General features: G+C 44.0%; 1 protein-coding gene across 2 annotated transcripts in view; it reads left to right on the top strand.

Moving 5' to 3' along the window:
- Positions 1-4149, top strand: part of LOC110505942 (papilin-like) — a 65104-nt gene extending 60955 nt beyond the window's left edge. For both annotated transcript variants that reach the window (XM_036962902.1, XM_036962903.1), the window contains 2 exons: positions 2080-2200; positions 2600-4149. In XM_036962902.1, coding sequence (XP_036818797.1) covers positions 2080-2200; positions 2600-3012 — 534 coding nt within the window. In that variant the 3' untranslated portion in view covers positions 3013-4149. The remainder of the gene's footprint in view (positions 1-2079; positions 2201-2599) is intronic.
- Positions 4150-17356: the final 13207 nt, after the last annotated feature.

Here is a 17356-nt window from a genome sequence, read left to right as displayed (position 1 = left end):
TGAGATTACTAAATACTAAAGTGCCTATAAGAACATCCAATAGTCAAAGGTATATGAAATACAAATGGTATAGAGAGAAATAGTTGACGCGTCATAATTCCTATAATAACTACAACCTAAAACTTCTTAACTGGGAATATTGAAGACTGTTAAAAGGAACCACCAGCTTTCATATGTTCTCATGTTCTGAGGAAGGAACTGAAACGTTAGCTTTCTTACATGGCACATATTGCACTTTTACTTTCTTCTCCAACACTTTGTTTTTGCATTACTTAAACCAAACTGAACAGGTTTCGTTATTTATTTGAGACTAAATTTATTATATTTATGTATTATATTAAGTTAAAATAAAAGTGTTCATTGTTCATTCAGTTGTAATTGTCATTGTTACAAATATATACAGTTGAAGTCGGAAGTTTACATACATCTTAACGAAGTACATTTAAACTCAGTTTTTCACCATTTCTGACATTTAATCCTGAGTGATTTCTTTCATCACGTTCCCTGTGGGTCAGAAGTTCACATACACTCAATTCGTATTTGGTAGCATTGCCTTTAACCTTTTGTGACTAGGGGGCAGAATTTTCATTTTTTGCCTTTAAATTGTTTAACTTGGGTCAAATGTTTTGGGTAGCCTTCCACAAGCATCCCACAATAAGTTGGGTGAATAATGGCCCATTCCTCCTGACAGAGCTGGTGTAACTGAGTCAGGTTCGTAGGCCTCCTTACTCGCACACACTTTTTCAGTTCTGCCCACAATAGGAGACAGATTTTCTATAGGATTAAGGTCAGGGCTTTGTGATGGCCACTCCAATACCTTGACTTTGTTGTCCTTAAGCCATTTTGTCACAACTTTGGAAGTATGCTTGAGGTCATTGTCCATTTGGAAGACCCATTTGTGACCAAGCTTTAACTTCCTGACTCATGTCCTGAGATGTTGCTTCAATATATCTACATATTTTTCCTCCCTCATGATGCCATCTATTTTGTGAAGTGCACCAGTCCCTCCTGCAGCAAAGCACCCCCACAACCCTCCCCCTTTTTCCTCCAAACATAACGATGGTCATTATGGCCAAACAGTTCTATTTTTGTTTCATCAGACCAGAGGACATTTAAAGGGATATCAACCAGATTTCTTTCCCTATGTCTTCCACAAGGTGTAAAGTCTTTAGACATAGTTTCAGGCTTTTATTCTGAAAAAATGGGCGATCACACACACTCAAATTTGCGCCTGGACCTTTTCTTTCTCTTCTCTATTGAAAAGGCTACAGTCCGGTTGAAATATTATCGATTATTTATTGTAAAAACAACCTTACGACGATTGATTCTAAAAAAACCTCTACGAACTTTACGGGTACTATTTGGAATTTTCGTCTGCCCTTCGTGACCGCACGAGCCTGTGGATTTCTGAACAAAACGCACCAACCAAATGGAGGTTGAGCTGATTTCTGACGTGCTGTTCCTTCTTTTTTCGTATTGTGTATTTCTGTATAGTTTTAGCGATTCACCATAGTGTAGGCTCGTGTTTTCTGTGTCTCTATGTTATTGGTTGGATAGGTTTCTCAATTTATTTTCTTAGGTTTTTTGCATTCTTCATCAAACCATTTGTCATTGTTGTTCATTTGCTTGACATTTCTAGATTGATTAGGGACGCTGAGAGGTCAAATATACGGTTTAGGTTTTCTACTGCCAAGTTTACACCTTCACTATTACAGTGAAATGTTTTGTCCAGGAAATTGTCTGAAAGGGATTGAATGTGTTGTTGCCTAATTGTTTTTTGGTAGGTATCCACACTACCTTCCTTCCATCTATAATATTTCTTAATATTATTCAGTTCCTTTGGCTTTGATGCCTCATGATTTGAGTATTGCTCTGTTCAAGTAGACTGTGATTTTGCTGTGATCTGATAGTGGTCTCTCTGTCTCTCTCTCTCTCTCTCTCTCTCTCTCTCTCTCTGTCTCTGTCTCTGTCTCTGTCTCTGTCTCTGTCTCTGTCTCTGTCTCTGTCTCTCTCTCTCTCTCTCTCTCTTTCTCTCACTGGCTCTTACTGTCTCGCTCTCTTCCTCTCTCCTCCTCCCAGGCTCCTCCTCCAGCTGAGAACAGTATCCAGTGTCGCCTGACCACCTACGGGTGCTGTTTCGACCGTATGTTCGTAGCCGCAGGTCCCAATGGAGAGGGCTGCCCCAACCCACCATACAACGGTAGGACAGGGAAGGGGCATGAGGGAATGGGAGGAGGGGGGGAGCGAATGAGAGGAGGAGGGAGGGGAGGAGGGAGAAGGGAACGAGGGGAGGAGGAGGGAGAAGGGAACGGGAGGAGGGTGAAGGGAACGAGGGGAGGAGGGTGAAGGGAAGAGAGAATAGGTTTCGGTGAGGAAGGGAGAGGGGTATTATCTCTGCTCGATAGAAAGACTGACAGTAGCGGTTTAGCTTGTTACTGTTCATTCGTTATTGTTGTGCCTTGAATACGACATTATATTAATACAGTTATAAAACACGAAACACCTTTTACACTTTTCTCGTACCACCTTTTGTTTATGTTCACATGTTCTAATGGACAAAAAGGAGAGAAGTGTGACATGTCTTCCTGTTTCTCTGTAGTTCCCAGAACCACCTGTTCTCTGCCCAAGGCGGCCGGCTCCTGCAGTGGCTGGACGGGACGATACTTCTACGACGTCACCGCCTCCAGGTGCTCCCACTTCTGGTACGGCGGCTGCCACGGCAACAACAACAACTTCCTGACGATTGCCGAGTGCCAAAGGACGTGCCCCGGTGCCCAGGTCAACCAGATGAGCCAACCCAGTAGCCAATCAATCCAGACGATTCAGCTGAGTCAACCCAGTCAGCCGGGAACAGGTCAGGACATGAGCAAGGTCTTGACGGTGCAGCGCGGCAGCTCAAGGGGCTCAACCGGCGGGCGCCAGGGGACTAGCGCTGCCGACCACGCCCACCGGGCCAGAGTCCATGTCCGCCGCCCCGCCCCCTACGGCGTCCTGCACGAGGTAGCGAGATAAGAACCCGAGGACCGTCCAGGGGCGTCTAGCCATGCCCACCCCTGCTGCCTCCGCCCGCTGCCCCGCCCGCGCGCTGCCCCGCCCCCAGCCAGCCGCCTGGCTAGGTGACGCTTCAACCCTGAGAAGGAAGCTGAGATGAGCCAGTGAGAAACAAAGAAGCTTAACAACATCCCACAGACCAAAGACAGACTTACACACACACACGCACGCACGCACACACACACAAACACATGTTAACAGGATGTATACAGTGAGCTCTAAAAGTATTGGCACATTTGTTGTTGTTTTGGCTCTGTACTCCAGCACTTTGGATTTAAAACGATACAATGACTATGAGGCACAAATATCATAACCCCCCCTTGTAATGGTGAGAGGTTAGCATGTCATAGGGGTATGATATGAAATGCTAACCTCCCCTGTTATTGTAATGGGGAGAGATTAGCATGTTTTAGGGGTATGATATGAAATGCTAACCTCCCCTGTTATTGTAATGGTGAGAGGTTAGCATGTCGTAGGGGTATGATATGAAGTGCTAGCCTCCCCTGTTATTGTAATGGTGAGAGGTTAGCATGTCGTAGGGGTATGATATGAAATGCTAACCTCCCCTGTTATTGTAATGGTGAGAGGTTAGCATATGGTAGGGGTATGATATGAAATGCTTTACGAGGTTAGCGAGGTTAGCATTTCATATCATACCCCTACGACATGCTATGATATTTGTGCCTCATAGTCATTGTATCGTTTCAAATCCAAAGTGCTGGAGTACAGAGCCAAAACAACAACACATGTTTCACTGTCCCAATACTTTTAGAGCTCACACACACACACACACACACACACACACACACACACGCAAATACTGTATATATCAAGCCCACTATCGCCACACTGCGCTACCACAGATACCTCTCTCACACAGCGACACACATGCTTGACCTATAGCTTTTATAACTTTTCATCTTGACTATAATCCCAGATGGTGTTTACCTGACAGCGGCCATATTGGACAGTGCCATCTATACCTCTGTTGTCCCAGAGATGAATCATATTTTACTGTCCATGTTATCGGTCATCGCCACGTCTGTGTGACTTTCTGGTGTCATTCAATAAAACTGATATGTCATTCAATTAAAAAAAGAGTCTGCTCTTCCTTTATCTGTGTGTTGGTCTGTCTGTGTATCTGTCTGTGTGTTGGTCTGTCTGTGTATCTGTCTGTGTGTTGGTCTGTCTGTGTATCTGTCTGTGTGTTGGTCTGTCTGTGTATCTGTCTGTGTGTTGGTCTGTCTCTATATATCTGTGTGTTGGTCTGTCTGTGTATCTGTCTGTGTGTTGGTCTGTCTGTGTATCTGTCTGTGTGTTGGTCTGTCTGTGTATCTGTCTGTGTGTTGGTCTGTCTGTGTATCTGTCTGTGTGTTGGTCTGTCTGTGTATCTGTCTGTGTGTTGGTCTGTCTCTACACCTGTCTGTGTGTTGGTCTGTCTGTGTATCTGTCTGTGTGTTGGTCTGTCTCTATATATCTGTGTGTTGGTCTGTCTGTGTATCTGTCTGTGTGTTGGTCTGTCTGTGTATCTGTCTGTGTGTTGGTCTGTCTGTGTATCTGTCTGTGTGTTGGTCTGTCTGTGTATCCGTCTGTGTGTTGGTCTGTCTGTGTATCTGTCTGTGTGTTGGTCTGTCTGTATGTCTGTCTGTGTGTTGGTCTGTCTCTATATATCTGTCTGTGTGTTGGTCTGTCTCTATATATCTGTCTGTGTGTTGGTCTGTCTCTATTTATCTGTCTGTGTGTTGGTCTGTCTCTATATATCTGTCTGTGTGTTGGTCTGTCTCTATATATCTGTCTGTGTGTTGGTCTGTCTCTATATATCTGTCTGTGTGTTGGTCTGTCTGTGTATCTGTCTGTGTGTTGGTCTGTCTGTGTATCTGTCTGTGTGTTGGTCTGTCTGTGTATCTGTCTGTGTGTTGGTCTGTCTGTGTATCTGTCTGTGTGTTGGTCTGTCTGTGTATCTGTCTGTGTGTTGGTCTGTCTGTGTATCTGTCTGTGTGTTGGTCTGTCTGTGTATCTGTCTGTGTGTTGGTCTGTCTGTGTATCTGTCTGTGTGTTGGTCTGTCTGTGTGTTGGTCTGTCTGTGTGTTGGTCTGTCTGTGTGTTGGTCTGTCTGTGTGTTGGTCTGTCTGTGTATCTGTCTGTGTATTGGTCTGTCTGTGTATCTGTCTGTGTGTTGGTCTGTCTCTACACCTGTCTGTGTGTTGGTCTGTCTCTACACCTGTCTGTGTGTTGGTCTGTCTGTGTGTTGGTCTGTCTCTACACCTGTCTGTGTGTTGGTCTGTCTGTGTATCTGTCTGTGTGTTGGTCTGTCTCTACACCTGTCTGTGTGTTGGTCTGTCTGTGTATCTGTCTGTGTGTTGGTCTGTCTCTACACCTGTCTGTGTGTTGGTCTGTCTCTACACCTGTCTGTGTGTTGGTCTGTCTCTACACCTGTCTGTGTGTTGGTCTGTCTGTGTGTTGGTCTTTCTCTTTATCTGTCTGTGTGTTGGTCTGTCTGTGTATCTGTCTGTGTGTTGGTCTGTCTCTACACCTATCTGTGTGTTGGTCTGTCTATCTGTCTGTTGGTCTGTCTCTATATCTGTCTGTGTGTTGGTCTGTCTGTGTGTTGGTCTGTCTATCTGTCTGTGTGTTGTTCTGTCTCTATGTCTATCTATATATATCTGTGTGTTGGTCTGTCTCTATATCTCTCTGTGTGTTGGTCTGTCTATCTGTGTGTTGGTCTGTCTCTATATCTGTCTGTGTGTTGGTCTGTCTATCTGTCTGTGTGTTGTTCTGTCTCTATGTCTATCTATGTCTATCTGTGTGTTGGTCTGTCTCTATGTCTATCTGTGTGTTGGTCTGTCTCTATGTCTATCTGTGTGTTGGTCTGTCCCCATGTCTATCTATGTGTTGGTCTGTCTCTATATCTGTCTGTGTGTTGGTTTGTCTCTATGTCTCTCTGTGTGTTGGTCTGTCTCTATGTCGATCTGTGTGTTGGTCTGTCTCTATATCTCTCTGTGTGTTGGTCTGTCTATCTGTGTGTTGGTCTGTCTCTATATCTGTCTGTGTGTTGGTCTGTCTGTGTGTTGGTCTGTCTATCTGTCTGTGTGTTGTTCTGTCTCTATGTCTATCTATGTCTATCTGTGTGTTGGTCTGTCTCTATGTCTATCTGTGTGTTGGTCTGTCTCTATATCTGTCTGTGTGTTGGTTTGTCTCTATGTCTCTCTGTGTGTTGGTCTGTCTCTATGTCGATCTGTGTGTTGGTCTGTCTCTATGTCTATCTGTGTGTTGGTCTGTCTCTATATCTGTCTGTGTGTTGGTCTGTCTCTATGTCTATCTGTGTGTTGGTCTGTCTCTATGTCTATCTGTGTGTTGGTCTGTCTCTATGTCTATCTGTGTGTTGGTCTGTCTCTATGTCTATCTGTGTGTTGGTCTGTCTCTATATCTATCTGTGTGTTGGTCTTTCTCTTTATCTGTCTGTGTGTTAGTCTGCCTCTATGTCTATCTGTGTGTTGGTCTGTCTCTATATCTGTCTGTGTGTTGGTCTGTCTCTATATCTGTCTATGTGTTGGTCTGTCTCTGTCTTTCTGTGTGTTGGTCTGTCTCTATCTATCTGTGTGTTGGTCTGTCTCTAGGTCTATCTGTGTGTTGGTCTGTCTATATATCTCTCTGTGTGTTGGTCTGTCTCTATGTCTATCTGTGTGTTGGTCTGTCTCTATGTCTGTCTGTGTGTTGGTCTGTCTCTAGGTCTATCTGTGTGTTGGTCTGTCTCTATGTCTATCTGTGTGTTGGTCTGTCTATATATCTATTGGTGTGTTTGTCTGTCTCTATATATATCTGTGGGTTGGTCTGTCTCTATGTCTGTGTGTTGGTCTGTCACTATGTATGTGTGTTGGTCTGTCTCTCTATATATCTTTGTGTTGGTCTGTCTCTGTCTATCTGTGTGTTGGTCTGTCTCTATGTCTCTGTGTGTTGGTCTGTCTCTAGGTCTATCTGTGTGTTGTCCTGTCTATCTGTGTGTTGGTCTGTCTATATTTATCTGTGTGTTGGTCTGTCTCTATCTGTGTGTTGGTCTGTCTCTATATTTATCTGTGTGTTGGTCTGTCTATATATCTTTCTGTGTGTTGGTCTTTCTCTATGTCTATAGTGGTGTCTGGGGTCAACGTGGGCTGGTCCAGGTGAGTTATATAGTGGTGTCTGGGGTCAACGTGGACTGGTCCAGGTGAGTTATATAGTGGTGTCTGGGGTCAACGTGGGCTGGTCCAGGTGAGTTATATAGTGGTGTCTGGGGTCAACGTGGGCTGGTCCAGGTGAGTTATATAGTGGTGTCTGGGGTCAACGTGGGCTGGTCCAGATGAGTTACAGTATATAGTGGTGTCTGGGGTCAACATCAACATGGGCTGGTCCAGGTGAGTTATATAGTGGTGTCTGGGGTCAACGTGGGCTGGTCCAGGTGAGTTATATAGTGGTGTCTGGGGTCAACGTGGGCTGGTCCAGGTGAGTTATATAGTGGTGTCTGGGGTCAACGTGGGCTGGTCCAGATGAGTTACAGTATATAGTGGTGTCTGGGGTCAACATCAACATGGGCTGGTCCAGGTGAGTTATATAGTGGTGTCTGGGGTCAACGTGGGCTGGTCCAGGTGAGTTATAGTGTTTAGTTTAGTATGACCATTAGAGGTCATACTAAACCTGAGCCTGGTGTAGTACCACTAATAACCACTAGAGGTCATACTAAACCTGAGACTGGTGGTACTACCACTCATAACCACAAGAGGTCCTACTAAACCTGAGACTGGTGTACTACCACTCATAACCACTAGAGGACATACTAAACCGGAGACTGGTGTACTACCACTCATAACCATTAGAGTTCATACTAAATCTGAGACTGGTGTAGTACCACTCATAACCACTAGAGGTCATGCTAAACCTGAGACTGGTGTAGTACCACTCATAACCACAAGAGGTCCTACTAAACCTGAGACTGGTGTACTACCACTCATAACCACTAGAGGTCATAGTAAACCTGAGACAGTGTGAACTCCCACCTCAGTGTGACTTGTAGATGGGGTTTTAGAATGTCGTGACACCTGTATTTTCCTCTCAAATCATTTGTTCAGGAACCAGTCATGAAGTCGCCCCACTCTTCAATGGAAGTGTAAGTTTAAACCCTCCATTAGATCACTGGTTGTAATCTCTCCTCAGGGTCCCCAGACATCTATATACTATAACACTAGTCTAGTTTAACCCTCCATTAGATCACTGGTTGTAATCTCTCCTCAGGGTCCCCAGACATCTATATACTATAACACTAGTCTAGTTTAACCCTCCATTAGATCACTGGTTGTAATCTCTCCTCAGGGTCCCCAGACATCTATATACTATAACACTAGTCTAGTTTAACCCTCCATTAGATCACTGGTTGTAATCTCTCCTCAGGGTCCCCAGACATCTATATACTATAACACTAGTCTAGTTTAACCCTCCATTAGATCACTGGTTGTAATCTCTCCTCAGGGTCCCCAGACATCTATATACTATAACACTAGTCTAGTTTAACCCTCCATTAGATCACTGGTTGTAATCTCTCCTCAGGGTCCCCAGACATCTGTATACTATAACACTAGTCTAGTTTAACCCTCCATTAGATCACTGTTTGTAACCTCTCCTCAGGGTCCCCAGACATCTATATACTATAACACTAGTCTAGTTTAACCCTCCATTAGATCACTGGTTGTAATCTCTCCTCAGGATCCCCAGACATCTATATACTATAACACTAGTCTAGTTTAACCCTCCATTAGATCACTGGTTGTAATCTCTCCTCAGGGTCCCCTGATGTCTATATACTATAACACTAGTCTAGTTTAACCCTCCATTAGATCACTGGTTGTAATTTCTCCTCAGGGTCACCAGACATCTATATACTATAACACTAGTCTAGTTTAACCCTCCATTAGACAACATAACACTAATCCGTAAGGGTGATTGAGATCCTAAATGTGAAGGTATGAAGTATTCGCCTTCATCCCAAATGGCACCAAATTCCCTTTATAGTGGACCAGGTCCTATAGGTAATATAGTGGACCAGGTCCTATAGGGAATATAGTGGACCAGGACCTATAGGGAATATAGTGGACCAGGACCTATAGGGAATATAGTGGACCAGGACCTATAGGGAATATAGTGGATCAGGACCTATAGGTAATATAGTGGACCAGGACCTATAGGGAATATAGTGGATCAGGACCTATAGGGAATATAGTGGACCAGGACCTATAGGGAATATAGTGGATCAGGACCTATAGGGAATATAGTGGACCAGGACCTATAGGGAATATAGTGGATCAGGACCTATAGGGAATATAGTGGACCAGGACCTATAGGGAATATAGTGGATCAGGACCTATAGGGAATATAGTGGACCAGGACCTATAGGGAATATAGTGGACCAGGACCTATAGGGAATATAGTGGATCAGGACCTATAGGGAATATAGTGGACCAGGACCTATAGGGAATATAGTGGACCAGGACCTATAGGGAATATAGTGGACCAGGTCCTATAGGGAATATAGTGGACCAGGACCTATAGGGAATATAGTGGACCAGGACCTATAGGGAATATAGTGGACCAGGACCTATAGGGAATATAGTGGACCAGGACCTATAGGGAATATAGTGGACCAGGACCTATAGGGAATATAGTGGACCAGGTCCTATAGGGAATATAGTGGACCAGGACCTATAGTGGACCAGGACCTATAGGGAATATAGTGGACCAGGACCTATAGGGAATATAGTGGACCAGGACCTATAGGGAATATAGTGGACCAGGACCTATAGAGAATAGAGTGGACCAGGTCTGGACCACTGTAGAGGGGTTTAGAGTGCTGTACTGGTACCACTATAGAGGGGTTTAGAGTGCTGTACTGGTACCACTATATAGGGGTTTAGAGTGCTGTACTGGTACCACTGTATAGGGGTTTAGAGTGCTGTACTGGTACCACTATAGAGGGGTTTAGAGTGCTGTACTGGTACCACTATAGAGGGGTTTAGAGTGCTGTACTGGTACCGCTATAGAGGGGTTTAGAGTGCTGTACTGGTACCACTATAGAGGAGTTTAGAGTGCTGTTCACACCAGTAGGAGCAGGGAATGTGGACCCAGTCAGTGTAGATGGGTTCAGGGTCAATAGACCAGAGGGTGATCCTGGAGTCAGATGGAGTGGGTCTGGAGCAATCTGCTTTCACGTCTGTCTGGTACTGTGCTGCCAGAACCCACAGTATGACAGATCAGACAGGGTTCTGTACAAAAACCCACCAACACAACCAAACATTAAGACTCATTAAGGCACCAAGAGACAGATTGTCACAGCTCCACACCATCATTAAGACTCATTAAGGCACCAAGAGACAGATTGTCACAGCTCCACACCATCATTAAGACTCATTAAGGCACCAAGAGACAGATTGTCACAGCTCCACACCATCATTAAGACTCATTAAGACACCAAGAGACAGATTGTCACAGCTCCACACCATCATTAAGACTCATTAAGACACCAAGAGACAGATTGTCACAGCTCCACACTGTCATTAAGACTCATTAAGACACCAAGAGACAGATTGTCACAGCTCCACACCATCATTAAGACTCATTAAGACACCAAGAGACAGATTGTCACAGCTCCACACCATCATTAAGACTCATTAAGACACCAAGAGACAGATTGTCACAGCTCCACACCATCATTAAGACTCATTAAGACACCAAGAGACAGATTGTCACAGCTCCACACCATCATTAAGACTCATTAAGACACCAAGAGACAGATTGTCACAGCTCCACACCATCATTAAGACTCATTAAGACACCAAGAGACAGAATGTCACAGCTCCACACCATCATTAAGACTCATTAAGACACCAAGAGACAGATTGTCACAGCTCCACACCATCATTAAGACTCATTAAGACACCAAGAGACAGATTGTCACAGCTCCACACCATCATTAAGACTCATTAAAACACCAAGAGACAGATTGTCACAGCTCCACACCATCATTAAGACTCATTAAGACACCAAGAGACAGATTGTCACAGCTCCACACCATCATTAAGACTCATTAAGACACCAAGAGACAGATTGTCACAGCTCCACACTGTCAATGGCCTTCTGGGCCATGATGAAACAGCATGTTTAGATGTGGTGTTATTGACTGGTCTCAGTACCAGTCTCTCTAGCTAACGTTCCTCTCTTTACCTCTCCTTGTCTTTACAAAATACAATGACATGGAGTACAGGGAGTGGATTAGCTAAATCCAGACTGGGACCCAGGCTAAATCTGGACTGGGACCCAGGCTAAATCAAGACTGGGACCCAGGCTAAATCAAGACTGGTACCCAGGCTAAATCCAGACTGCTACCCAGGCTAAATAAAGACTGGTACCCAGGCTAAATCAAGACTAGTATACAGGCTTTATCAAGACTAGTATACAGGATTTATCAAGACTGGTACCCAGGCTAAATCCAGACTGGGACCCAGGCTAAATATAGACTGGGACCCAGGCTAAATCCAGATGGAGCTATAGGACTCTCTATTACAGTCATCAGAGATGGAGCTATAGGACTCCATTACAGTCATCAGAGATGGAGCTATAGGACTCTCTATTACAGTCATCAGAGATGGAGCTATAGGACTCTATTACAGTCATCAGAGATGGAGCTATAGGACTCTATTACAGTCATCAGAGATGGAGCTATAGGACTCTATTACAGTCATCAGAGATGGAGCTATAGAAACCTCTTCCACAACACTACATGGAAAAGTAGAATGAACATCAAAACATTGTAGAAGAGAGACTACACTACTTGTCATTTCTTTACAACAGGTTGAACAAACAGCTGTGTGTGTGACGGTGACAACATGTGACTCAGAAAGGTCTCTGGGCCTTGTTATGCCAGTTGACATAGAAATGGAACATCATCTGTGGCTGTTGTGTTTGAGGAGAGGAGAGGAGAGGAGAGGAGAGGAGAGGAGAGGGGGGATAGGAGATAGGAGAGGAGAGGAGAGGAGAGGAGAGGAGAGGAGAGGAGAGGAGAGGAGAGGAGAGGAGAGGAGAGGAGAGGAGATTGCAAAGCTGCAGGTGTGTGTTGCACAGTGTGGGTTGGGTAAGGTTGTGGTGAGATGGAAGGCTGTTTCTCAGCATCCTGCCTGTGCTTCAGCGTGTTCTCTCTCCGTCACCACATCCTCTCCTCGGCTCTCTTTCTCTCTCTCTCTACCTCCACCTCTCTCTACCTCCACCCCTGCAGAGCTGCAAGGCTCAGTTTCACAACAACCACTAACACACACCACCCCCACTCTTCTATGCGATGGGAACATCAATTTCCTGTTATAAGGTAGAAATACAGCAATGTGATAATCACCACACTGTTTCTCCCCCAGACCATAAATGTATTTAGCAAAAAGGACAATTTATAACTTATATACGGCCATTAAACTTGCAGACGTCAACTGAAAGTGTTGAACTGCTGTGAATGTAGCCTGAAACTTCCTTTTGACTCAGAGGGAAATATAATCTGAGCCAGATAAACCCTATCTGGGTCAGATATAACTTTTCCACTTGAGTGTATAGGCCATGAGACCCACGATGCACTGCAGCGCTGCAGAGCATCATGGAAACGTCCTCTCTGTGTGGGCAGGAAGTGGTGAGTTTCTCAGAAACAGGTGTGACACAGACACACAACAGAATGAAAATAACTGCAAGAAAACATCCTCCCTTCATGGGAAGGATGAAGCTACTGTTGAAATCACAACTGTGTAGAGAGTTTCTGCTCCAACGAGCTTTGAGTAAATCAACCATCTTGTGATGGATTCAATTATATACATTTGTTCATTTGACAGTGTCTATTTTCAGATTAAATTATATACATTTGTTAATTTGACAGTGTCTATTTTCAGATTAAATTATATACATTTGTTAATTTGACAGTGTCTATTTTCAGATTAAATTATATACATTTGTTAATTTGACAGTGTCTATTTTCAGATTAAATTATATACATTTGTTAATTTGACAGTGTCTATTTTCAGATTAAATTATATACATTTGTTAATTTGACAGTGTCTATTTTCAGATTAAATTATATACATTTGTTAATTTGACAGTGTCTATTTTCAGATTAAATTATATACATTTGTTAATTTGACAGAGTTTTTATTTTCAGATGAAATATAAATTTGTTAATCTGACAAAGTGTCTAATGTCAGATTAAATGATAGACATTTGTTAATTTGACAGTCTATTGTTGTCAGATTAAATGATATAAACTTGTTAATTTGACAGTCTATTGTTGTCAGATTGGTCATTGCCAAGCCCTTTCCATAAATTACGACATGAGTTCGGTTTCAACATCACTAACTTCTCTTAGCTGGAAATAAGTATCAGAGTCACAATCTGTCATTTACAACTTTATTACTGAGTAAAGAGAGAGTATATAGTAACAGTTTATGTTTTCCAGCTGATTGATATGCTAAAACTACACACAGGCAAACCAAGGGACAGATCAACATTTACTGGGGGGGGGGGGGGGTTGAAATTAGGGGGGGGTTGTCAACCTCTTTTTTGGGGCACGGGAGTTTTTTAAATTACATTTGCTCTTCCGCTAGTATTTTCCTAATAAACTATGGTTTGACTTTTGATATTACCCTAATAAAGTTTAGAAACGTTTGTGAAGGTTTGTTATGAAGTGGCTATTATTAAGCTTTAGCTACTGCAGGTCTACGGTACGAAGGCAGCGCATCCCGGCGCTCCAACGGACTCTGACAGTTGGATTTGAGTTGAGGAAGACTGTTTCAGCAGAGCTCCAACGGACTCTGACAGTTGGACTTGAGTTGAGGAACTGTTTCAGCAGAGCTCCAACGGACTCTGACAGTTGGACTTGAGTTGAGGAAGACTGTTTCAGCAGAGCTCCAACGGACTCTGACATTTGGACTTGAGTTGAGGAAGACTGTTTCAGCAGAGCTCCAACAGACTCTGACAGTTGGACTTGAGTTGAGGAAGACTGTTTCAGCAGAGCTCCAACGGACTCTGACAGTTGGACTTGAGTTGAGGAAGACTGTTTCAGCAGAGCTCCAACGGACTCCGACAGTTGGACTTGAGTTGAGGAAGACTGTTTCAGCAGAGCTCCAACGGACTCCGACAGTTGGACTTGAGTTGAGGAAGACTGTTTCAGCAGAGCTCCAACGGACTCTGACAGTTGGACTTGAGTTGAGGAAGACTGTTTCAGCAGAGCTCCAACGGACTCTGACAGTTGGACTTGAGTTGAGGAAGACTGTTTCAGCAGAGCTCCAACGGACTCTGACAGTTGGACTTGAGTTGAGGAAGACTGTTTCAGCAGAGCTCCAACGGACTCTGACAGTTGGACTTGAGTTGAGGAAGACTGTTTCAGCAGAGCTCCAACGGACTCCGACAGTTGGACTTGAGTTGAGGAAGACTGTTTCAGCAGAGCTCCAACGGACTCTGACAGTTGGACTTGAGTTGAGGAAGACTGTTTCAGCAGAGCTCCAACGGACTCTGACAGTTGGACTTGAGTTGAGGAAGACTGTTTCAGCAGAGCTCCAACGGACTCTGACAGTTGGACTTGAGTTGAGGAAGACTTTCAGCAGAGCTCCAACGGACTCTGACAGTTGGACTTGAGTTGAGGAAGACTGTTTCAGCAGAGCTCCAACGGACTCTGACAGTTGGACTTGAGTTGAGGAAGACTGTTTCAGCAGAGCTCCAACGGAATCTGACAGTTGGACTTGAGTTGAGGAAGACTGTTTCAGCAGCCCAACCAGAGTAACTCCTATAATCTAACAATATAATACTAATCTTTATACAAAATATTCAGATAGAAAATGTTTGAATTACCCTCCTTCTGTAAGTCTATGTCTGTATAGCAGATGCAGTAGCCATCTAACATAAGGAAACGCATGTGGGTGTCGTAGCTTGCCACGGGCAAATCTCTATCTCTCTGGAGTTATTCTGGCCTAAGCTTCTCTTCCTTTAAAGAGGCTACGTATATACACACTACCGTTCAAAAGTTTGTGGTCACTTAGAAATGTCCTTGTTTTTGAAAGAAAAGCACATTTATGTCCATTAAAATAACATCAAATTGATCAGAAATACAGTGTAGACATTGTTAATGTTGTAAATGACTATTGTAGCTGAAAACGGCTGATTTTTTAATGGAATATCTACATAGGCGTACAGAGGCCCATTATCAGCAACCATTACTCCTGTGTTCCAATGACACGTTGTGTTAACTAATCCAAGTTTATCATTTTAAAAGGCTAATTGATCAAAAGAAAACCCTTTTGCTATTGTGTTATCACAGCTGAAAACTGTTGTCCTGATTAAAGAAGCAACAAAACTGTCCTTCTTTAGACAAGTTGAGTATCTGGAGCATCAGCATTTGTGGGTTCGATTACAGACTCAAAACGGCCAGAAACAAATAGCTTTCTTCTGAAACTCGTCAGTCTATTCTTGTTCTGAGAAATGAAGGCTATTCCGTGTGAGTAATTGCCAAGAAACTGAAGATCTCGTACAACGCTGTGTACTACTCCCTTCACAGAACAGCGCAAACTGTGTGGGAGGCTCCGGTGCACAACTGAGCAAGAGGACAAGTATTTTAGAGTGTCTAGTTTGAGAAACAGACGCCTCACAAGTTCTCAACTGGCAGCTTCATTAAATAGTACCCGCAAAACACCAGTCTCAACGTCAACAGTGAAGAGGTGACTCCGGGATGCTGGCCTTCTAGGCAGAGTTCCTCTGTCCAGTGTCTGTGTTCTTTTGCCCATCTTAATCTTTTCTTTTTATTGGCCAGTCTGAGATATGGCTTTTCTTTGCAACTCTGCCTAGAAGGCCAGCATCCCGGAGTCGCCTCTTCACTGTTGACGTTGAGACTGGACAGAGGAACTCTGCCTAGAAGGCCAGCATCCCGGAGTCGCCTCTTCACTGTTGACGTTGAGACTGGTGTTTTGCGGGTACTACACAACGTGCCATTGGAACACAGGAGTGATGGCTGCTGATAATGAGCCTCTGTACGCCTATGTAGATATTCCATTAAAACTCAGCCGTTTCCAGCTTCAACAGTCATTTACAACATCAACAATGTCTACACTGTATTTCTGATCAATTTGATGTTATTTTAATGTGCTTTTCTTTCAAAAACAAGGACGTTTCTGAGTAACCCCAAACCTTTGAATGGTAGTGCATATATTAAAATGGTAATATCATACAGTAGACATTTAAGCCTTTACATTCAATGCCCTGATACATTTAATGCTCACATCTCTGACAGCTGAACCGTGAGGGAGACAATGATTGTTTTAGGAAAGTATTTCCCCCCAAAATACAGGCTATAAAGTTGATCATATACTACACATAGAAACGCAATGATGCCAGCAGCATACCACCCTACATACCACTGCTGGCTTGCTTCTGAAGCTAAGCAGGGTTGGTCCTGGTCAGTCCCTGGATGGGAGACCAGATGCTGCTGGAGGTGATGTTGGAGGGCCAGTAAGAAGCACTCTTCTCTCTAGTCTAAAAAAAACATCCCAATGCCCCAGGGCAGTGATTGGGGACACTGCCCTGCGTAGGGTGCCGTCTTTCGGATGGGACGTTAAACGGGTGTCCTGACTCTCTGAGGTCATTAAAGATCCCATGGCACTTATCGTAAGAGTTGGGGTGTTAACCCCGGTGTCCTGGCTAAATTCCCAATCTGGCCCTCAAACCATCACGGCCACCTAATAATCCAGACTTTACTGATGGAAATTCTGAAATGGCATATTTTTTCATGAAGATTTTTGAATATTCTCATGAAAATCTGTCGACCAATTGGATGAAAACCTAGAAGGTACAGACACCATAAAGACTCAAACACATCATGGTTCACCAGCAGCCCCAAACATCTAGTCTAGTGTCTGATTATGCTGAACATCATGGTTCCCCAGCAGCCCCAAACATCTAATCTAGTGTCTGATTATGCTGAACATCATGGTTCCCCAGCATCCCAAAACATCTAATCTAGTGTCTGATTATGCTGAACATCATGGTTCCCCAGCAGCCCCAAACATCTAATCTAGTGTCTGATTATGCTGCACATCATGGTTCCCCAGCAGCCCCAAACATCTAGTCTAGTGTCTGATTATGCTGCACATCATGGTTCCCCAGCAGCCCCAAACATCTAGTCTAGTGTCTGATTATGCTGAACATCACGGTTCCCCAGCAGCCCCAAACATCTAGTCTAGTGTCTGATTATGCTGCACATCATGGTTCCCCA

The sequence above is a fragment of the Oncorhynchus mykiss genome, chromosome 25 (assembly GCF_013265735.2).
Source record: "Oncorhynchus mykiss isolate Arlee chromosome 25, USDA_OmykA_1.1, whole genome shotgun sequence".
NCBI classification, from domain to species: Eukaryota; Metazoa; Chordata; class Actinopteri; order Salmoniformes; family Salmonidae; genus Oncorhynchus; species Oncorhynchus mykiss.
Note: the sequence above shows the minus strand (reverse complement) of the source record. Positions and strands in the feature narration are given on the sequence as shown.